The sequence below is a fragment of the Eremomyces bilateralis genome (genome assembly GCF_010015585.1).
Source record: "Eremomyces bilateralis CBS 781.70 unplaced genomic scaffold P152scaffold_7, whole genome shotgun sequence".
Taxonomy (NCBI): Eukaryota; Fungi; Ascomycota; class Dothideomycetes; order Eremomycetales; family Eremomycetaceae; genus Eremomyces; species Eremomyces bilateralis.
In genome coordinates, this window is record NW_022985073.1 from 1,249,945 (window position 1) to 1,271,870 (window position 21,926).

General features: G+C 50.5%; 7 protein-coding genes across 7 annotated transcripts; 4 read left to right on the plus strand and 3 right to left on the minus strand.

The window, feature by feature from the left end:
• Positions 1-84: 84 nt before the first annotated feature.
• P152DRAFT_323906 (uncharacterized protein) lies at positions 85-1,195 on the minus strand. The gene has a single exon (XM_033675224.1). It carries the CDS (start codon positions 867-869, stop codon positions 174-176), a length of 696 nt encoding a protein of 231 aa, XP_033535182.1. The 5' UTR covers positions 870-1,195; the 3' UTR covers positions 85-173.
• Positions 1,196-2,322: 1,127 nt separating this feature from the next.
• Positions 2,323-4,573, plus strand: P152DRAFT_415701 (S-adenosyl-L-methionine-dependent methyltransferase). The gene is made up of 5 exons (XM_033677054.1): positions 2,323-2,887; positions 3,046-3,204; positions 3,390-3,822; positions 3,957-4,134; positions 4,184-4,573. The coding sequence occupies exons 1-5, from the start codon at positions 2,783-2,785 to the stop codon at positions 4,209-4,211; spliced, it is 903 nt and encodes a 300-aa protein (XP_033535183.1). The 5' UTR covers positions 2,323-2,782; the 3' UTR covers positions 4,212-4,573.
• Positions 4,574-6,844: 2,271 nt separating this feature from the next.
• On the minus strand, positions 6,845-9,354 carry P152DRAFT_481628 (uncharacterized protein; the record flags this gene model as incomplete). Its single annotated transcript, XM_033681832.1, has 3 exons — positions 6,845-7,722; positions 7,772-8,913; positions 8,964-9,354. The coding sequence occupies 3 exons, from the start codon at positions 9,352-9,354 to the stop codon at positions 7,144-7,146; spliced, it is 2,112 nt and encodes a 703-aa protein (XP_033535184.1). The 3' UTR covers positions 6,845-7,143.
• Positions 9,355-9,676: 322 nt separating this feature from the next.
• P152DRAFT_507095 (P-loop containing nucleoside triphosphate hydrolase protein) lies at positions 9,677-14,526 on the plus strand (the record flags this gene model as incomplete). Its single annotated transcript, XM_033682515.1, has 3 exons — positions 9,677-10,377; positions 10,414-13,230; positions 13,891-14,526. Exons 1-3 carry the CDS (start codon positions 9,889-9,891, stop codon positions 14,524-14,526), a joined length of 3,942 nt encoding a protein of 1,313 aa, XP_033535185.1. The 5' UTR covers positions 9,677-9,888.
• Positions 14,527-16,226: 1,700 nt separating this feature from the next.
• Positions 16,227-17,324, plus strand: P152DRAFT_394922 (uncharacterized protein; the record flags this gene model as incomplete). Its single annotated transcript, XM_033676278.1, has 4 exons — positions 16,227-16,666; positions 16,714-16,762; positions 16,814-17,201; positions 17,251-17,324. Coding segments are annotated over 4 exons (951 nt in total), but the record flags the coding sequence as incomplete, so codon positions are not given.
• Positions 17,058-19,900, plus strand: P152DRAFT_324027 (uncharacterized protein). Its single transcript, XM_033675225.1, has 2 exons — positions 17,058-17,201; positions 17,267-19,900. The coding sequence occupies exon 2, from the start codon at positions 17,346-17,348 to the stop codon at positions 19,686-19,688; it is 2,343 nt and encodes a 780-aa protein (XP_033535187.1). The 5' UTR covers positions 17,058-17,201; positions 17,267-17,345; the 3' UTR covers positions 19,689-19,900.
• Positions 19,901-19,904: 4 nt separating this feature from the next.
• Positions 19,905-21,815, minus strand: P152DRAFT_507096 (putative uracil permease; the record flags this gene model as incomplete). Its single annotated transcript, XM_033682516.1, has 4 exons — positions 21,523-21,815; positions 20,906-21,466; positions 20,352-20,784; positions 19,905-20,294 (listed from the first exon to the last, which is right to left on the minus strand). The coding sequence occupies exons 1-4, from the start codon at positions 21,774-21,776 to the stop codon at positions 19,905-19,907; spliced, it is 1,638 nt and encodes a 545-aa protein (XP_033535188.1). The 5' UTR covers positions 21,777-21,815.
• Positions 21,816-21,926: the final 111 nt, after the last annotated feature.

A 21,926-nucleotide genomic window follows, 5' to 3' on the forward strand; every position in this document is an offset into this window, starting at 1 on the left:
TATACGATTAACAAAACGAGGAAGTCCCTCGTTTCTCCGGTGCTCCGCGGGTTTCCCGGTAACGTTTATTGGACATTCGATGCCGTACAAACCACAGGATGTCCGATTCTCTGGCGATCCTGGTCGGACTAAGATGTCAGTGTAAAGTCGAGTTCCCCGGCAGGATACCTTTACTAGGGGCCGGTTTGTTGGCTTGGGATTGTGCTGAGGGTCTCGGAATCGGTGTGCGTTTGTGGAAGCGATGGAACAGTCGGTTCTCTCACTTGTCTTAGCGGAAGCGTGATTTGGCTTTCGTTAGCTTGTTTCGCGTGCTCGGTGCTGTCGATATTAGACATCCCGAAGGGTGCGATTGCGATAGTGACTTGGAATTTTGTACAGTAGAGGTGGTCAGCGTCGACGTGTCTGAGAACAGTGGAATACTCTGGCCAATGTCCATACTTTTCATGCGTGAGTACTATAATTAGTGTAGTCCAGACAGCAACGCCGCTCCCTTGCAATGCAACGATAGGAGACAGATGTAACCGTGGAAACTGGAAGGTCACTGCCTTCGGTAATGTTGAAACTCGTAAGGATGATGCACGCAATTCGTTTGGCGGAATTCTGATATGGAGGAGAATCAAGATCAAACCCCAATCCCGGGTTAATAGTAACCTCTTAGGAAGTCCGCCAGCGAGTAAGAACCCTGCATCCAACCCAGGAGCCGTAATCGATAGAGCCGCCACATGACATGCTTCGGGAACGGGAATATGTTTGCATGCATCTTGACTCATGTTGATGCGTTGTCCCAGGCCCACGGTCAGCAGAAGTGCAAGGGAGCCAGGAATATTAGGACTGACCTGATTCGTACCGGACTTGTCAATAGCCAACATCAACTAGTAGTACAACATTAGTACATATTTATTCCGTACGTTCACTCAACTGCAGTCTCGTGAGATACGCGCCAAGCTACAACGGGAAATGTTCCGTGTCCGTTCCGCCAACGGGAAAGAGATCGATCATCGCTCCTGGGAATCAGGAATCTAGTGCCCCTGTCTCGGTGTGATCCGGACGGCAACTACGTCTGTTAGACAGTTCTCCGCCCATTGCCATTATGACGCAAGAACAGGATCTTCCACGTGCTATATCGGACAATGAAGAGGCGTTGTAATCCAACCCAAGGCTGGCTGACCCCTCCCTGACTCTCCAAAACTTGGAGGTCGGAGGGGAGGGATCACATGGATGATCTGCGACTCTTGCGCTACCGTATCCGCTCGTTGCGCGAAGTCCCTTTTGGTCCCCAGGTGCAGGATTTGGTAGGGAATTGCCTGCGAGCCATGCATCGAGCAATTAGCCACGAGCAAGATAGTCGGTCACATGGACTAGTTACTACCTCATACCTTGGAGATTGTCCCGTTTTCCGCTGGTCTCCATTACTCGATAGCGCGGAATCCCTCGAAATGGCGAGATGGCACTGCGTGGACCCCTTCCCAAGGCCATGATCTCGGGATAGATGTGAGGAAGGTAAGTATTCTGTTACGGCGGCCCTTGATCATATCAGGCCACTGGATTCTAATAAGGAACGTATTAGTTTTCATTGTTTCCATAACTTATGTCCGGCGAACTCTAACCAAGACGCTATAATGTCGTCAAGGAAAGTCAAAGAAACATTCAGCAATCAGCATCTCTTGATCGGGAGCCCTGGGAATAGGTAGGTATCCACAAAAGGATATCAACCCCCCTCAGTCCGGCGGTCTGGAGAATTGAGACAATAATAGCTTTCGTCATGCTGCCGCCGCCCGCCAGCGATGCGGCATCTGAGATGGTGCCGTTGGAGGATTCCCACGCTAGAGTTGTTTCCCTCCAATTGCCGTCGAAACCTCCACGGGCTAATTCAAGGTGGCAATGGAAGGGGCCGAACCGCATTGGACTGTGAGACAATGAGCACACAAACCACCATAGCAAATTACTCTGCAGACCCCGATTGACACCTTCAAGGGATGAAAGACAGAGGGATACCAAGAATGGCGCGACTGAAGTGTATGAAAACAATACTACCATTGAGCCACAACCCGAGCGCCTGCTTCCGGATTGTAGAAGTGACGGCTTGTTTCTAACGGAGCATGCTGACCGACATTTTCACCCGAACAGGGAGCTGAAGCGGAGCAGATGATGCTTGTTTAACGGCGGACCAATTGCAACACAGGTCCATGGCACAAATTCTATCATGATGGCGGGTCCGACCGTGGTATTCGACGTCGATTCGGAGTCGCACAATATTTCCTTTGTGAAACGTGACAGTCCCAACAGCATGGCACCCTCCCCTTGATGCCGTAACCGTTGCGTCTTCCGCTGCGAAGTTCATGCGGATGGTCTTGATGAAGTCTTTCATAGGTGGAAAGCGACCCATTCGTCCAGCCAGTTGGAGAAGAAAGCAAATATGAGAGAACCAGCAAGCCTAATCAGCCTGTTGCTCAACCCGAGTAGCATAAGTAGCATTGTTAAGACCTAAGACGGATTATGTAGGGGTACAAACGCTGGATTACAGTTATGGCATATGTAGCCTCGTGTCGCTGTCCGGAGTATCTGGTACACATATGTGCCCCAGGGTTTCGAAGGACCTGTACCCTTTGCTAACAGGGGTCTGACACGCCGAAAAAGACCTGAAGGCGGCAAATGTTAAGTCGCCGACTGACTTGGCGGCGTGGCCGGGAAAGCAGAGTACAAGTCATGCTGTGACTTGTGAGCCTTACAATTGTCTTCCTGCAATCTTCGTTCGCCCCTAGAGATACCGTTGACGGACACCATGCCAGACGTTCCAGGCGATGCTTTGGAGTTGGTGGAAATTCATGACCGATCTTTTCAGAAATGGTCGGTTGACCGTCGAGTTTATTGCGTACCCGTGGATGAGGTCAGTGTCCCCAGCCCCTGCGTTCCCGTGGCCGCCTCCGGGTGACACCGAAAACTCAAACCATCCTGACGGGTCTCCCAACAATATCTGTTCTCAGGGGCCGATGGGCATTTGAAATGCCAAATATGATGTTATGACTTAGATCTGACTCTAGACAGGTAGAAGAAGAGCGGTTGGGGACTCAACATGATCTGGTTACCGCGCAGTTCGGTTCCCTGTACATTGCACCAGTCCCAAATCCGTCTCGAGTCCTTGACTGCGGATACGGTCAAGGGAATTGGGCTGTGCGCATGGCAGAGTACTTCGAGGACAGTGAAGTGAGTTGAATATCGATTTCGCCACATCTCTTATCGCCGAATTGGTGGTTCCGTTTCGTAAAGGGCAGAGGGTCGCGAGTACCCCGAGCTTCTCCACGATCCAGCGACCGATTCTTCCAAAGATTCTGCCCCTTATTAGCGCAGCCTTGACGAACACGGATATGGACAGTGACTGATTGCATTAGGTGCATGGCATCGATATATACCCCATCTCCCTTCCAGACGAGCCGGAAAACCTTGAATTGTTTTGCGACGATCTCAATAGCCGCTTGACCGAGACATACCAACAGAATTACTATGACCTCATCCACTCGCGATTTGTGCAGTCCGGGATCAAGACACGACGTTGGCCAACGTACGCGAAAGACCTTGCCAGACTGACCAGACGTGGTGGCTACGTACAAATGGCCGAGTGGTACCTAAATTTTCAGTCAGATAGTGGGCGGTTGACCGAAAGTCATGCCCTCACACAATGGTATACACTGTATCAGGGGGCTTGCCAACAGATGAATAGAAATCCTCGGGTCGGCCGTGAGCTACGACGGTATCTCCAAGATGCTGGACTTCAGGATATTCATGACTTCTGTTACCGAGTTCCTATAGGAGCATGGTCAGCAGGTAAGAAGGCCAATATTTTCTTTGTCAATATAGAACCATGACGTGCTTGGTCTGTAGACTCATCGCAGTGGCCAGATAGATCGTGCTGCGGTGCACACAGAAAGGAGAGTTAACTAACGTCGCTTCATTCACAGAACCTGCTCTGCAAGAAATCGGCCGACAGGCCCTTGAGAACTTCATCCCTTTGCTGGAATCTCATGCAATATACCCGTTCACCACTTGCCACGGTTGGACTGCGGAACAAGTCCAATGGTTACGGCAACGGGCTGAACATGAAATGAATGATTTAACCTTGAAGATATATGTGCCATTGTAAGTGCTCTTGTTGGATGTCTCGGAACATTGCCTGACAGAATCGTAGATATGTTGCTTGGGGGAGGAGACCGTAGCAACCGGCAGTGGCGAAGGGGATTCCAGGAACACATGCTTGGGAACTCTGGACTACACCAAGCCGAATACGTACTCCAAGCGAGGAGATAACAAGGAAGGATTCAGAGTTTGTTGGTGGAGTGCGGTATAACCTGGTCGTTGCAGTGCGAAGGATATGCTCGATACATGAAGTGGACCAGGAGCTAATCGGCTGTATATCCTAGATGATAGAGCAGCCGCTTCGGTATTGTACCACACATCAGTGAGAATGCTGGTGTGTTCGGATGATGTTCCTCAGTAGTGTCTTGCATTCTGCGAAGTGTAAGTGGACGAAAGGTGGATAGTTTCAGCTTTTCCTTTACCATAGCAAGATACCACATTCATGTTTCTCTCTGTTTGAATGCCACCCAGTCCGCGTATAATATACGCCGTGGGAAGTGATGGCCGTCGTTGTTCTCAACGAACTCACTGCGTTCTTCATTTCTGTCCACATGTGCTTCTTTCTAGGCGTAATGCCGTGTTGAATGGGGTCGATGTTTGCGAGGGGAGAGAATGGCAACTTGCTCAGTCGCGGAGGTCGTCTTTGTCACTGAACTGCCGCTTTAGGCTGCAAAAGCACTAGACCTCCTATACGGGAAGTAGCTATGCCATGACTACTCGAGTTCTCAACGAACATGATAGCGCCTGCCCACTGAATAACACCAATGGTCTTGCGGCAGGGAAATGGATTTTCGGTCACCGCAAGGGATCTAGAACGAGGGAGAAGTTCCGCCTTCAGGCAGCGTACTTGGGGGACGAATCATTTCGCGTCATGATATCAAGGAATGCAGCTCAAATTCCATCGGAGAACCGTCGAAATTAGAGATGACAGTAAAGAGAAGGATTTATGAAGATGGATGTATTCCAAGAAGCTGAAAGGAAACCAAATGGTCTGTCCACCCTGATTGAGACTCGGATCCAAACTGTCGGAAACACACCAGTTTTGGGCTGTAGTGGACGGCAATCCAGATTCCAGACCATGTCATAATCCATCCTGCTTCCATGGTACACGGCGACCCAATATTACTATGAATCCGGTACGCGGCGCGAGCCGTCTTTCCAATTGACGAAGGTTTTGGGCAGTTTTCTGTTCGGTAATATAGAGAGGACGAATCGCTGCCCAGTATGAACCGCCTCCCGTACCGTGGGAGTGGTTGGACGAGGGCAAGTCTTGGATTACGAATTTCGAAATCGGACCGATCATACTGGTAAGTAATCTGAAGTTTCAGGGGTATATTTATGGCCTGTCATTCCGGAAAGCCGCCGTCAAACAAGCTACGCCTCCATTGTCATCAACTCCCCGACTTAGTCTTTGCTCTGTGGCTTTGGAGTGGCGATTTGCGAAAATCAGGCACTGTGACTCCTGTTAAGTGTTATGTGAATTGGCATAACTCACCTTGTCGTCGATCTCATCACTCATGTAAGTGCTCCATATGTAACCAGCCAATTTTGTGGTCCAGCGCTGATTCAGACAGGATTTATACCCATTTCCCCGACTCTTCACTGCAATTGCCTTATGGAGGTCCACGCTGAGCACGGGATGGTATCCCGCCTCCCGAGGTCCAGAAGAAGGAAGCGGATCTACAGTACTCCGTATTGACAGGAACTCAGGGAGCTCAAGAAAGCCAAAGGACAAGCCATAACCCATGACTGGGCACAATAATGTCACCACTCACCAGACACCGGTTCATCTGCTAGTCAGGCAGTTGTCAGCCCCTTTCCTGGATACGAGAACGGAAACACGTTGCAGAAGACTCAACGATGGTCGGAATGGTTGAGAATCACACACGAAAATGGGAGGCTTGAATTTAGTGTACCACTGTACCCGTCTATCATCTGAACAGTTCCCCCGTCGATTGAGGACACATACAAATGTAAATGTAAGCTGCTGACATCGGACATAAATATCGACAGGGCCAGGCATATCAGCTGGACGGACCAGTCTGCTACCAGCTATCTAGTACCTTCAGGCTTCAAGGCCCCTGGGCACAGGGGATAGATCCACGGATGTCGGATGCGCCATCCATCATGGCTTTTACTGTTCACTCGGTAAGTTGTTACTATGTGCTTCTGGCTCCTTGAATCCTGTTCCATGATTCCATCTGATCATCCAGGGACCGGGGGGGAGCCATGGTGTCCACAGCCCACTACTCCACCGGGCCCACCCCCATTTCCCCGGTTCCTTATTGGCGTTGAACCTAACCCATCAGCCGGCGCCCCGGGGCAGATGTGCCGCAAGTTCTCGTGCATGAGATGGAGGGCACGTGAGGGGCTTGCATGGGTTTAACCACAAGCTTGATGACTTTATCAAACAACACGCCAATCCCAACAGGCAACACCTGAACACCATGAGGCATGAGCACCGAGCAGACAGAAAGCGGGTAACCCGCCCTTGAAACGATCAAATGAGACCACCCATGTCCACTCCTCTCCTATGCGGCTATGCATACCCCTGTTTGAGGCCTGACGGACGTTGCAGCAAATGGAACCATTGCTGAAGATGTCAGGAATCTTTGTGAAGATGTCTTAATATCCACGACGGGGGAAACTGCGGATGCGGCAGATTCCCAACGACCATGTCACCGTTCGGTGGCGCTCGCTCGCCAATAGAGAACCTTGCATATCTATGCTCATATTCCAATTTCTAGTCCAATCATGTTGTTTATAGAGCGAAAATATCCGCTCGAACGACACTAGCGGCATATCCTGCCGCCTCTGGGCGGTCCGCGTTCGACGAGCCGTCCGGGACATGCAAGTTGTCCGCAATTTGGATCGGCCCGTGTACTTTTTCCTGCATGAAGAGAGAATTAGATTATTGGCCGCCTCACTCGCCTATCTTTTGCAGATCGAGGGACAATCCTTGCCTCCCTCGAGTCCTTGATGATCCTTCCAAGCTGCAGCGGCCCCTGTGCATCATATCTGCTTGCACCATTTCTCAAGCGTCTTGTCCAGGCCATGTGCACTTCCAGCGATTTCCTCCAAGCTGGCATCAACCCGGACCATACATGTCGTACCTAATTCTCCACCAATCGGGACAGCCGACGCAGGAATCAGTAATGCGCGGTCGATGAGTTTCTCCCACTCGCCTCGAGCCACATCACGGCTCCAGACCCGTGCCCCGGCACCGGTAGCTATCGCTCCACTGGATGAACTCTGGATACGTGCCTTTGCCGCCAGGGACACATATTCGTCGTAGGCCATATTGAAGTTACACGTGTCAGTATCAAGGATAATATCCAACCTCGCTGCACAGATGAGGAGGGCTAGCTGGAGCTCTGATAGCTGCCGTAGCGCACCAAGTTTTGAATCTGGGAAACTGAGGACGTCCGCAGAATGCAGCAAGAGATGCTCTTGCACAGCGGTTGTGGAGGAAAGGTCCTGGAGTGTGGTAATGGGGAGCAATAGTCCCGACCAGACTTCTTGGACCTTTTTCGTACGATAGAAGGTCGGATACACGTACGATGAGAGGAATGATTCATCTTCGAACAGTTCCTAGAGGAAGGTAAGCTTTATCTCTAACGAGAGCAATGTTTATGCTTACTGTTACGATAGCATTCCATTCTGACAACGAGACCGCCCCTTGTTCGGTCTCTGAAATACCTGCTTTCGCCTGGAAGAGCATCTCAGCCTGATGCAGAAGAAGTCCGCTCTTGCATCGGTCTTTGAATTGAGTGAAGCTTGTTGCAGGGAAAACATGAACATATCGGTGGCTGAACCGGCTTTTAACGCGTTTCTCCAGACTTTCAACAACATTTATCCTCGTAGTCAAGCCGAGAACTGCTATCGGCGCTTTCCGTGCTTGGGCGATGTCGAAAAGATTGTATAGGAGGGTCTGCCGTCCGTGTGATGCAAACAACTCGAATTCATCGATGACGAATATGACGGATTTCGACACCTCGCCGGCATCCTGAGACGCTCCTTGGCTTTCCAAAAGCGCAAGCAGCTTGGCCAAGATATCGGAATAGCTTTTTCCAACGTCGTCATCCTCAATGCTCATTTCTCTTCCCAACTGCTTCCATATTTCTCGCAAAGCAATTTTATCATCGGTGTGTATGAATCCGTCAAGATGGACAACGAAGAAGCTGTCTCCATGGTCCTTCTGCAGACTCTTGATTGATTCGTGGACGATTGCAGATTTGCCACTACCACGAGGCCCGGTTATCATCAAAGTGTTGCTTTCGCCCGCAGAGACCGTCTGCTCTAACAATTGGTACACCTTTCCATATGAATCTTCCAAGCCTATCAGTTTGGAGGTGTTTCTTTGTGTGACCTTTCCGACAACGGCATGGATCAACGCTGGCACATTGAATGAGATGCCTTTAGTGGCCAGTAAGCCATCCTTCACACGTTGGAGTTTAGGTAGCAGTTTGGTTGTAACAGTTTCGGTCGAAAGCGTAGATTTAGGCACACGTCGTAGCCCAGGAGAATAAGGACTAACTGCAAGATAGTTTTCGCTACCGTTTATACCATTGACGAGCGACTCAGCCTTTTGCCAGGTCCTAGGGGTTTTGCGCAATGAGGAGGGTTGGGGTTTGGTAATTGAACTCTGCAGGTGCACTCCATTTGACGTAGCAAGGTCATCAACGCCCACATTGTCTCCTTTCACCGGTGTTGCGGACTTTGATTCGCGGGCAGTTGGCTTGTCCTTGACCCTGTCCAAGGATTTGGCTGTTAGGGGGAGACCTGCGGGACCGTAAGCTATGAACTTCATTTACCCTCAAACGAATGCTTACGCCGTTTTGGAGTGACCTGAGTTGCTTCTGAGGCTCTCAGCTTCGCAGACGGAGTTCGTATCCTCTTCCCAGACGCCACGGCAGCCGCGTTGCGTGAATGCCTCCGGTCTTCCTGTTCCCGTAGCCCCAGCTCATCTGAAATATCTGAATTCGGCCCACAAGATAGCTCCTGTTTTGAAGTCCGTTGTGACATAGTTCTCCTCGCGGAACCATTGGTGGTGTTTTGTTTGGCAGAGGAAGGCCTTCGCGATCGAGGGGTTGCAATGGGTAGATCCCCAAGTTCATCGGCATCGACATCTTCGTCCGTGATAGTCCGACGAGACTTGGTGGGTGTTGTAGGCTCCTCCTCTTCAAACCGCCGCTTCTTCGACGAGTGCGTAGTTCCGTTCATCTCATCCCGTTTGTTTGACGACTGAATGGGAGACGAATCGATTGGAATGAAAGGTTGAATGGCTTTCTGTAATATCCCGAGGCTATGGTTCAACATGCCGAGAAATTCGAAACATGGTGGCTCTCAAATCAAGGACTCAGCAAAGTATGAACTGGGTCTGGACTCTGGATTCGAAGGTGCAACTAAACTTGGGCAGGGAGATAGGCAATTGCAGACGCGCGAGCACGTGATGCCGCGAATTCGACGCGTATTGACCCACTTATTTCTAACCTGCCATCAGATCAGATTTGTGTGATGATGAGGGACTTATGCTGAACTTCATCCTCAGGTCATCGCTTTCAATAGAGTCCCATCATACGGCGCTTCTTTGAAAGATCCCATATTTCAAGAACTGAAATGATGATTGCGGCTCGAGACGCCGATTGCCTGGCCATGCTTTCCTAAACTATCGCCTCCTCGGCTCTTTTTCATACATCAACTACTTCGGCGACGAGAGGAGAATTTGTGGAAGTGGTCGTGTTTCACCAGAGAGATATGGCGAAGATGCAGGCGGCCAGTCTCTCGACCCGCGTGGTGAAGAAGCGCAAGAAGAACTCGTCCTTCGCGGAAGATCTCGAAGCTAATCCCAACGAACAAGCGGAGGCAGACTTGAAGACGGCAGAGTCAAACGACCGGCCCGGCCCATCACCCACTACCCAAAAGGCCAAGAGAAAGCGGAAGTCAAAAGACGCGGAAGACGCAGCCTCATCGGTTTCTTCATCGTCTGGTGTGTCCAATCTTCCTGCCCTTCCCTGGCCGGAGTACTTCTCCTTGTTGGAGAAGACTCATCGCGCATTGAACATAGTGTATACATTTTGTAGCACACGCAAGCACTTTGCCACGACATTCGACACAATTAAAAGTGCGGTCGAGTCACATATCAAAAGAGATCTGACCGTAGACCAAGTGTCTCAAGTCAAGGGTCTAGTGCCAAATGTCATCAACTTTGCATATGTTGATGAAGCTATGCTTCAGATCAACCTTGTAGGCGCAGATGACCACACATACGCAAATCCGAAGCTCCGTGATGTCGACTCACCACACAATGAAGATAGTGATTCCGGACACCGCGAAGTGCTACTCTTTGAGTTCGTTGACGGCGACTTGAAGCGACAAGTACGAAATCCAAAGACTGGTGAAGCAGCTGGATCAAACCGCAGGCCACGAGATGAGGATCTGAAGATGCCGGTCTTTAGCCAGAAGCAGTTGGCCAAACGGATTGAGAAACGTAACGAGAAGTTCTCAGCTGCTGTCAACTGGTTCCTGCACCAATGCCAGATCGATCTACGAGATCCAATAGAAAGACTTAAAGAGCTTGGTTCTCAGTGCTATCCATCCCCAACCGATAAAGCACCCGATGCCTGCCTTGAATGTACCCCGGCCAACCTCCCGCCATCGATCCCATCAGAAAGGAAATCCATCCCGGAAATCATCGATGAGATCCGGTCCCTTAAATGGTATTCAGAACAAATCGTTCCTGATGGACATCGAGTCTTCGACCCCCAGTCTGCCGTCTATGGCGACTTGGACTTTCAACTATCACAGTCCCTTGTGAATGCCATTTATAATACCAGGAGCATCATACAGTTCTATGTCCACCAAGCGGAAGCCATCAATCATCTGTATCACGGAAACAACGTCATTGTCTCTACGTCTACCTCGTCGGGGAAGTCGTTGATCTATCAAGTCCCAGTTCTACACGAATTGGAGAAAGATCGTGATGTCAGAGCGATGTACATTTTCCCAACGAAAGCCCTGGCGCAAGATCAGAAGAGGAATCTCAAAGAATTACTGGGGTTGATGCATGGTCTGGAAGATATTCTCGTTGAGACGTTCGACGGCGACACACCCATGTCTGATCGAAATAAGATACGAGACGAAGGAAGAGTCATTTTTACTAATCCTGATATGCTCCATATAACGATTCTACCTCAGGAGGACTCTTGGCGGACCTTTCTGAAACACCTCCGATTCGTGGTTGTCGACGAGCTACACGTGTATAACGGGCTTTTCGGGGCTCATGTAGCCCTCATTATGCGCAGGCTTCGGAGAATATGCGCGGCAGTGGGAAATCGACATGTCAAGTTCATTTCGTGCTCTGCAACGGTCTCGAATCCAAAGGAGCATATGGAGACCATCTTTGGAGTCGATAATGTTAAATTGACAGACTTTGATGGATCCCCTTCAGGCTGCAAGGAATTCCTTTGTTGGAACACTCCGTTCAAGGATCCTCGAGATCCTACTTCCGGTCGAGGGGACAGCATCGCTGAAGCAGCAAGATTGTTTTGCCAGATGATCCTCAGGGGGGTCCGCGTCATATCGTTCTGCCGTATTCGGAAGCAATGCGAGCTGCTAATAAGTGCGGTAAAAACTGAGCTCAACAACCTAGAAAGGCCGGAGGTGATGGCACGGGTAATGGGGTATCGAGGGGGTTATACTCCCCAAGACCGGAGACAGATTGAGCGGGAGATGTTCGATGGTAAGCTGGTTGGTATCGTGGCCACGAACGCCCTTGAGCTAGGAATTGACATCGGATCGCTTGACGCTGTCATCACGGTTGGCTTCCCGTACACAATCGCGAATCTACGGCAGCAAAGTGGACGTGCTGGACGAAGAAATAAAGACTCTCTCTCGGTGCTTGTTGGCGATTGTTTTCCAGTCGATCAGTACTTCATGCAGCATCCTGATGAGATCTTCACAAGACCGAACTGCGAGCTGCAAGTGGACCTTACAAATATGCTTGTGCTCGAGGGGCATTTACAGTGTGCTGCGCATGAAATGCCTATCCGCCCCGAAGACGACGAGAAGTACTTCGGACCTCTACTCCGACCCATTTGCAAAGAGAAGATGCGTCTTGATGATAGAGGGTTCTTCCATTGCAACGAAAGATATCTGCCACGTCCGGCTCGGTTCGTGGCCATTCGCGATACTGAAGAAGATCATTTCGCGATCATCGACATCTCACATGGCCGCAACGTGCTTCTCGAAGAGCTTGAGGCATCTCGGGCGTTCTTTACCATTTATGAAGGAGGTATTTTCCTCCATCAAGGAAACACGTACCTCGTGAAGGAGTTCTCGCAGGAACGAATGCTGGCCAGAGTAGAATTCGTACGAGTTGACTGGGTGACGCAGCAACGAGATTTCACGGACATCGATCCTGTCGAAACTGAAGCAATCAGGCAGATACCAGAGTCGCTGTCTCGTGCCTTCTACGGACCTATCAAAATCAAGCGAGTCGTATTCGGCTTCTTCAAAAAGGATAAGAAGGGGCGCGTCCTCGACGCAGTACAAGTGGACAACCCCCCGATCATCCTTCATAGCAAAGGCATGTGGCTCGATGTCCCCAAGTCTGCTATTGACATCCTCGATTCCCGACGCTTCAACATCGCCGGTGCCATTCATGCCGCTGAGCATGCCATTCTCAGTCTGATGCCGAACTTTGTGGTCAGCATGCCAGATGATGTGCGAACGGAGTGCAAAGTTGCGCAGAAAGAGTTTGCAAAGAAGGAGACCACTCGCAAGCGCCCTGCGAGACTCACATTCTACGATGCGAAGGGCGGTGCATCCGGGTCCGGGATCAGTACCAAGGCATTCGAATTCATTGATCTACTGCTGAAGCAAGCTTGTGAGCGAGTTTCAGCCTGTCATTGCCTGGAAGGGTGTCTGGAGTGCTGTTGCAGTGAGCGTTGTAGAGAGGCAAACGTCGTCATGTGCAAAGCTGGAGCGGAGGTCATATTGAAGAGCCTCTTGAATTGGGACATCGATGTTGATGCGCTACCTTGGGGTCTAGACGAATCAGTAGCGGCTGGCATTGAGACAGTTGTTTTGGCTCCTGAAGTACGGGCGGCTACAGGGAAGACTATTGTTCCTCTTGAACCAAGGCGCCTGTAGCCGATCAGTATCTTTTGAGGTGGCTCAACAGTTGAGACGGTCAGATACAGTAGTTACCATACGATAATATGAGATATGTACGCTATCATGTGACCATCGCTATTCTTAGTGGAGAAGCATTATATCAACCTCGGAGTATCGTCAGTTCGTCACTCAAGTACAAGTCTAAACATCATACCACTTATAGCAGTATATATTTAACGCCAAGGGATTATAGACTCCGACAATTAATAGGATACGAGCTCAACTTTATCATGGCGACATTCGCGTTAGTCTCTGCATTCCCACCCATGACATCACTGTCTTACACCGCATAGGAAGTCGTCATTCGCACATAGCCTCTATGCTGCAGCCAGACCGTCTTATCCGCCCGCTTTGTACGACACCATTCTGAAGTACCATTCTGCACCCCGGGGTTTGTGCATCGATCTCGGTTGTGGGCATGGGGTTATCACACGATGTGCGCGGTTCCCGAACGATCTTCACATCTGAAACCCACGGATGCTGATGACTATAGATCTATCCAAACAATTCACAAGAGTTGTTGGAATTGATCCGTCTAAAGGCATGATCGCCCAAGCCGTAGCACTAACACCTAGGGACCAGTACCCAAATGTTGAATACAAAGAAGGCCTTTCGGAGAACCTTCCATTCTTGAACGATGAAACAGTTGACATCGTGGTTGCCGGTCAAGCGGCGCACTGGTTCGATTACCGGACACTGTTCCCCGAGGTGCAACGTATCCTCCGAAAGGGTGGAACATTAGCCTTCTGGGGCTACAAGGACCATGTCTATCCTGCGTTTCCAAACGCAACTCGGATTACGCATCACTATTCGAAGAGCTTGGATAAAGATTTGCTGGGCTCGTACTGGACCCAACCTGGCCGTGATATCGTCGAAGATAAGCTACGCCGGATCAAACCTCCGGAGGAAAATTTCCAGGATATCCAGCGCATTGAATATGAGCCCGGAACAAAAGGACCACAGTCTGGAGAGGGAACCATGTTCGTCAATAGGAGAATGAAGATCGGGGAGTGCAAAGAATATATCCGGACATGGAGTTCATATCATGGCTGGCAAGAAGCACACCCCGGCATCGAAAGGCGAAGTGGTGGTGGGACTGGTGATGTTGTGGATAGCCTGTTCGATGAATGCGCGGAATCGGACCATGAGTTCGCCGATGACGGGCAGGAAATCGAGGTGGAATGGGGAAGTGGGCTGATCATGGGACGGAAGAGATAATCGGTTCGTTTGGTATCTGCTGTTCCGGTAATCCAATCGACTCATAGTCTTTTTAGAGATGGATTCCCTGGTCGCTGCATCTTGCATATCAAGAGTGCGACTGTGTCTGCAAGATGTGGTAGAAATGCTGGTTTCTGCCATGCCTGAACACAGTCGCACATCATCCGTGTAGTACTACATCTCGATTGGTTTAGGACCATTGGAGGGCATTCCTTTCGAATGCACGAACACCTGTATGCCCAGAAAACCACCATGCTGCGTATATTAGTAGCACTATGGTCTCTATAACTCTCTATGCACCATTATTTGGGCTCCGGGAGGATGGTCTTGTCCCGCTTCCTCGTACCAGTAATGGAAGAGTGGAACAGAGACTTCGGACGAGTGGGCGATCACGATGCTAATGGCGGATCATTATTAGAGACTGGAGTCTGCGAGTTCACTAATTAAGTCCGAACTCCGAAGTTATGAGCCGTGAATTGTGACATCAACCTCGTCCCGCTCCCAATTTCCATTTGGTCGCCCGAAGTTCCAAAGAGGTTTCTCTCAGCGATTTTCCAGCGCGATTTGGTGGTTGTCGCCGTTTGTCTCCACAACTCGCGAAGAAAAAAAATGCGCATTTCGCGCTTCATCGGACGCCTTTCCGTGTTAAACAATGTCCAGGACGAATGCGGTTGACATAAAAGGGGGTGATTCAATAGAAGGTGGAGGGATTGGTCAGTAGCGCACCAAAATCGGCACAGCACGAGCCTCTCCTAAGATGGCGTCCCACCCTCAGCCCAGTCAACCAGATGCTTGTATTATTGACAACCTCCTTCGGGCTGATTAAATCCCTCTCCTGATCTTCTCACCTCCAGCTAATTGGCATGACGGGATCGCAATCTCGTCCAGTGGTCGTCTGGACTCTGGACTCTGGACTCTGGACTCTGGACTCTGGACGTCTGGTCCACGTCGCTAAATCAACCGACGTCTGACGGTGCTAAGGGGGTTTCTCCAAGACTCCAATCGTCGTGATCGGAACTTGGACGCCTTTCGGGCTGTCTGACATTTTCCAGGGATCCCACCCCTCCTGTGCCTAGGACACGGGAACACGTCGCGCGGTCGGTGTGATTTCTCCAAGATCGCGCATCGTGGCGCCGATGACCATTCGCCGACGGTTTGGTTTGGCCTCGAGAACTTCGCTGGGCTTCCCGAATAGTTTCCGTGAAGCGGAACGATTGGCCTACTCGGTCGAGTCTTCGTCTCTTGGATCAAGTAGTCATTATTCCTATGGCTGCCCTTCCGTACGACACCATGACGCGGCTGCTTCTGAGATTTGACATATTCTCTCCTAATTGCAGATGCTCTCCGTGTCCTCCATTTCACTCTTCGACTGTCTTATGTTCCACAAGATTACAATTCTAATTGCCAATGTCTTTCTCTTACAAGTCGCTCGTTCTTAGGATTCACAGTGGTACCCCGCGTGCAACCTAATGGAAGCACTGGCTTATATTTCGCATGTATTCATGAAAATCCTGCGCATTTGGAGCATCCAGTGGAAGTAATATAATTTGTATTGTCTAGGTACGATATTGCGCTCAGAGTCGACAATTATCCATTTCATATCATATTCCTAGAGTCTACATGTTCCATTCTAATATTAATCCTAAGTTCTCTGTTTTCGCAATCGGTCCGGTCGTCGAGACTATCCTGGAAGTCTCAACATGAAATTGATAGCTCATTCACTCTTCACGGGTTTATGTGCAATTATACTTCTCTCTGGAGGCGCGCTCTCCTCTACCAATCGATACCTATCCCGAAGACAAGATGAATCGATACCAACCACACGGAGCACTTCCGCGGCGCTATCCGCTTCTCCAAGCTCAACCGCCGTTTCAGAGTCGAGAGCAAGCCTGGAATCGACACCGAGCTTAGCATTATCAAAAGCCGAACCTTCAACTACTACGACAGAGGCATCAGAGACAGTGGCAACGCTGGAGAACGCACCATCAGCATCTGGACAGCCATACAACAGCAGTACAGATCTAGAGGAGTCGGAGCAGCTACCCATCCAGCCTAAGATTACCCCTGCCGTGGGCATAGCTGGTGCGTTGTTGATGCTCACGGGCCTCGTATACACTCTGCTTGGAATACAGAAAAAATGGTGCGCACATCACTGATTTCCGTCACTTGAGACTGATCGCATTGTAGGATATATGTCTCGTTTTCCGTTGGGTATCTGTTCAGCTTGGCGGTTACAGTATGTCGTCGCTAAGGAGAAAGCGGTTCTGAACTCAGTTGACAATACCAGGTCCTGATCGTATATGTCATGGATCCTCCAGTAAGGGATGCGATTCAAGGCGCTTACCTTGTTGCCGCCATAGTCACCGGAGTCTTCTTCGGGGGTATCGCTTGCATATTTAGCGATATCACACAAGGACTGGGATGCTTGCTTGGCGGTTACTCCCTAAGCATGTGGCTCCTTACACTCCGATCGGGGGGTCTCATCCAGTCCGTCGCTGGAAAGGCGATCTTAATTGGAGTGTTCAGTTTAGTCGCCTTTTCCTTTTCATTCTCCAGTTACACGAGAAGTTATGCTCTTGTCGTATCCATGTCCTTCTCAGGGGCCACTGTGATAATGCTTGGAATTGACTGCTTCACAAGGGCAGGTCTCAAAGAATTCTGGTTGTATCTGTGGGGTAAGTTTCTGTTCATATCCCTTCCAATATCTCCGCTCACCCAGTACAGATCTCAGTCCCAAAAGTTTCCCTATTAACACGACCAACTACCCGCTCACCAGAGGCATCAAGGCGGAGGTCGCGCTCATTATTCTAATCTTCTTGATGGGCGCCATGTCTCAGTTTAAGCTTCTAAATGTCATTAAACGACGACGCGCAAAGAAGGAGCTGGACCGTCAACGACACGCAGAAATGCGTGAACAAGAGGAGAACGAAATAGGTCGAAGAATGCAACAGGACCTCGTTAAAGAAGTCGCGCAGTGGGAAAATCTTTACGGGAATAAATCGCGTGCCGAGGCGTGCGATTCGAGCATTACCGAATCCGACGGCTCCCAGAAATATTCAAACAGCGCAGATCAATTGCACAAATCTCATGGACACGACATCGAACTTGCCGACATGCCACAGGCATGGAGCGGACCGTCGTCTGGCGCCACTTCTCGGAGGATAAGCGATACTTTAGGAGCTCAGAGCAACGGCCGAAGTACGAGGCCAGTTTCGGTTAATCGAACCCAGTCGGGCCAGAACAGTGGTCCAAGTACGAGGCCAGTCTCCGTTAATCGGAATCAGTCAGTCCCAAGCAGCGGCGCAAATACGAGGCCAGTTTCGGCTTATCAGAGTTTGCCAGTGCAGAGCAACGATCCAACAATGAGGCCGGTTTCGATGAATCGCAGTCAGTCAACACCGCGCGTCAGTGAAAAAGGCACCTCGACACGGAATGGTCTACTGAGAGTATCGACTGCTAGTGTAAGTAGGAACACTAGAGGAGATGATCGAAACTCAATAGCCGTTGGCCCTAAACAGTCATCTGCGAGAAGCTCGGTACGGCTGTCTAGCTCTTCTCCTGCTATCTTGCCGCTTCCCCTCGCTGCTATCCAAAGGCGAAGTCGTGTCGAGGAAGAGCAGGCATCTATTTCAACCGCACAAGAATCGACGCAAGAGGTTAGACACGGAATAAAGCGAATTTCTGGCGCATCGGCCTTTAAACGGCTGTCCACGGTATCCAGCAGGCCAGACCCAGCAGAGTCACAAGAGGATCTTATCCCTTCCGCCGATGACAACGACAACGATGACGACAGAGCTTCCTCCATTGCTGCGACGTTAGATGAAGAGGAGATTCTCGACTCGGCCGCTTCAGCCCTCTCCTTACCATTATCGGTTGTGGAGGAGGGAAGCGGCTCTCAGAAAGATGCGGCGGATCGCGCAGGGCAAGGTAGTCAATCATCGGGCGGTACTGGCACCCACCCTTCAGGCCCTGGCGCCACAGATCATGCGACTGAGGAATCATCGGAGACTTTACTATCAGCCGGTCCTCAGATCGAGATCAGCAAAGATGGTAGTGAAGGGAAGTGGTTGGTGCATGGTGGGCTATCCAAAGCCGAGAACAAAATCGAAGACGGCGAAGAGCGCATTAAAGCAGGAAATCGATCGAAACGACCCAAATCTGGCGTCTCAGTCGCGCAGTCAGATGCAGCCCGCCCAGTATCAGCGTCCGGAAGTTTGAAGGAGCATCTTCCCGACAAGCTCTCGAAGGCTGCCATGCTCTACCGAACCAACGAATGGACCAAGGGGTGGGAGGTCGCAGAGGCCCCTGAGGAGGATCGGCTTTCTCGCAGCTCTTCGCCTGGCATCCAAATCGATCCTGCATTCGTCTATGCCGCACAGGCGGAGGCGAACAAACCAATCGTGTCCCCTGTGGTTGACATGCGAGACCACGTGGAAGTGCCAGGCCTCGTACGGCAGTCGTTGGTGCGACCCAGTTCCGCAGAGCCATTTCACCGTAATTCTAAGAACATGTCTGGATTGCGAACTTCATATAGCAACGCTCCTTTCCCGGAGCTACAGCGCCCATCATTAGCTCTGCACGCTCATGCGAACCAGCGGCTTGCGGGACTTTCGCAGCAGAACGTCCATGTTCGGGCGAATTTAGGCAAACGAATGTCATCCGCGCCACTGATGTTGTCGGGGGCACTGCAACCGGCTATCGACGAGGCTAATGAGGCATCCTTCGCTCGCTCGTCTACTCCGACACTTCACTTGCCGGCTAGCCTCCGCCTATCCCAATCCGCCTCCCCTATGCTGCTCCCTCGCGCGAGCAATACCTCATTGAACCAGCAATCCCGCTTTTCCGGCGACCTGCAAAGCTTTGACTCCCACCAGCCGAAAGGGCACTCCGGTTTCGATGCCCAGAGACGCGATACAAATCTCGCGGTCTGGCGCTCATCGATGTCCCAGCTTAACCGGCTTCAAACGCCCATCGTTGATGACGGGAGACGGACCGCGATGATCCAGGAACAAAGAATGAGGCAAATGGAAGAGATGCAAAAGAAATCGGTGGCTGCGTACCGAAACAGCGTGTTTGATGTCCAAATGCGCAGTGGAAATATGATAGGAGCACATCGTGACGTTCTGCGAAGGATGCAAGAGAAGGCGAACAAGAATGCTTGAAATCCCTGAGATGTTCCCTGTGTCTGGTTCTTTTAGCGTGGCGTTTGTGTAGGATGTCGAATTTGGCTGACAAAGGCATCAAAGACCATGGCGCGGGTTACGTGGTCTCGAAAACGCCGGCTAACTGGTACAAATCCATGTGGGTAATTCTAGAACCTTGTCTCAATATTCCCTGGGGCTACAGAAATGAAATGTGCATCCGTATTCGCAACTAGATTATGCTCGTTTTCCATCCGTGACTATGACAACCGACCCCTTGCCCAAGTCTTGCTGCCCTTCCACAAAATCATCAATTGACTCGATCATGCGTGGGACAAGTGCCTCGCGAGCAGGCCAGATCAGACTGAGTCCTGAATACACCACGAAAGCTACTACGATGCCATAGTACCAACTGAAATTGTTGAGATACTCAGCACCACCAATCTTGACGTCAGGATTGACGTTCTTGGCCAGTCCAGGTAACGCCGGTACAATGGAGCACATGAGCGCCACAAGCGCACGCCAATTGATCCCATAGTCATAGCGATAGCGGCCCTGTGGTTGATACAATGCTGGGATGTCCAAATGTTGTCGCTTGACGACGTAGAAGTCGGCGATTTGGATACCCTACAGAATTGAGTAAGTCATCATCATGGAAGACCAAAGAAATCGAGAACCCCTTACCATTGTTGGAGCCAAGAAGATTCCGAGTGAGTTCATGAAGCTCAGTAACGATGATGCGGAATGGAGGATTTTCCAGGGCACCATTGCCCAGCCTCCGATGATCGTGATAATGATGGATCCGCGGCGAATGTTGATCCACTTGGGGAACAAATTGGAGAGGTCATTTGCCCCGGAAATGACTGTCGCACTCATATTCACACAAATCTGCGCAATAAGCCAGGAGAGACCAGCGAAAAAGGCACCAGCTCGCCCAGCAGGCCCCTCCCATAAATCAATGATGGCGATTGGGTCCCATATGTATTCGTTGTAAATCATGAACGAGGCTGAGGCTACCACGACACCGATGATGGCGACCCAGCTACATATGATCGGAAAGTAGGCTGCCTGGGAGAACGCAGACCTTGGGTTGTGCAGATATCGAGTAAAGTCTGGTCTAGAAAGCGGAATGCGTCAGTGGATCTATCAAGAAGAACAGTACTCCTAAGGGTGACTGGTATCCCCACGCAAACCGAGTTCAGGGGTTGGAAGTAATCCTCCTGGAGGAACACACTCACATATTAACGCCTACAGTCGACCAGCTTGCCGCACAGGACGTTAAAGACCACATTGTTAGCCAGGATTTCGTCGAACCAGAGACCGTCGCCTGCTGCTTCCATATATCACCACTACCGCCCGCCTGAGTACATATCCAGATGGTCATGCCAACAATGGTAGCTAGCGACATCGCGACTTTGACAGTGAAGAGCCATCTCATCTTATGAGGTGGAATTAACACGATGGGAAATTGTACAGCCCACACCAGGAAATATGCAACCATTTGCTGGCTCGTAATCCCCACTGATTCCGGGATGATATTAGGGAGAGTCCTGAAGGAAGGCCAAATCGATCTGATGACCTGAATCATGGGTCCCACTGCCAGCATATTGGTGATAGAGTGCCAGAAAAGCGCCGTGATTAGGCGAACGATGACTGGAAACTTGGCCAGGTGATAACCGAAGGATGATCGAGCTAGGATAGGGAAAGGAGCATGAGTTCGAGCTCCTGCGTAACCGTTCAGTGACATAGGGACAGCCATGCAGAATGATCCAAAGATGACAGCAAAGACAGCTTCGCGCCTAACAATAATTAGCAGGAGATCTTTAGCAGAATATCGTTGAGATGGGATTCGTGCCATGTCAGTCCAAGAGGCAATATTGTGCTGCCGGTCTGCCAGCTTTGAATACTGATAATATCCGAGAACCAATACCCGAACATCGTCCAGTTCGTCCAAGTCCTCCTTTCAACAGGTGTTATATCCATATCAAGATTGCTCCAGGTACCAGGAGGAGCCCAGCTAGACTCCTGCTTCGGTAGGATCCATCCTTCCGCTGTCCGCTTCCTCCGCACCTCCTCTTTGACTCGGTCGACACCAATCATTTTACCCATATTCGGGAAGAAACTATATGGATTGAGAGTATCCAAATACTGGCATCGCTTTCTCAAACATGGATTTCTGCGGACATGCAAGGTATCTATACGTTTTGCTGATTGTAGCTCAAGATTATGCCGGTGCCCCGTATCTTGGCTAGCAGAATA

Bases quoted from the DNA above. Each gene is read 5' to 3' on its own strand.
- P152DRAFT_323906 (XM_033675224.1), bottom strand. From the start codon at position 869: ATGTTGGCTATTGACAAGTCCGGTACGAATCAGGTCAGTCCTAATATT.
- P152DRAFT_415701 (XM_033677054.1), top strand. From the start codon at position 2,783: ATGCCAGACGTTCCAGGCGATGCTTTGGAGTTGGTGGAAATTCATGAC. The intron at 2,888-3,045 runs GTCAGTGTCCCC...GACTCTAGACAG, and splicing joins ATTGCGTACCCGTGGATGAG to GTAGAAGAAGAGCGGTTGGG. The intron at 3,823-3,956 runs GTAAGAAGGCCA...CTTCATTCACAG, and splicing joins TATAGGAGCATGGTCAGCAG to AACCTGCTCTGCAAGAAATC.
- P152DRAFT_324027 (XM_033675225.1), top strand. From the start codon at position 17,346: ATGGGCGCCATGTCTCAGTTTAAGCTTCTAAATGTCATTAAACGACGA.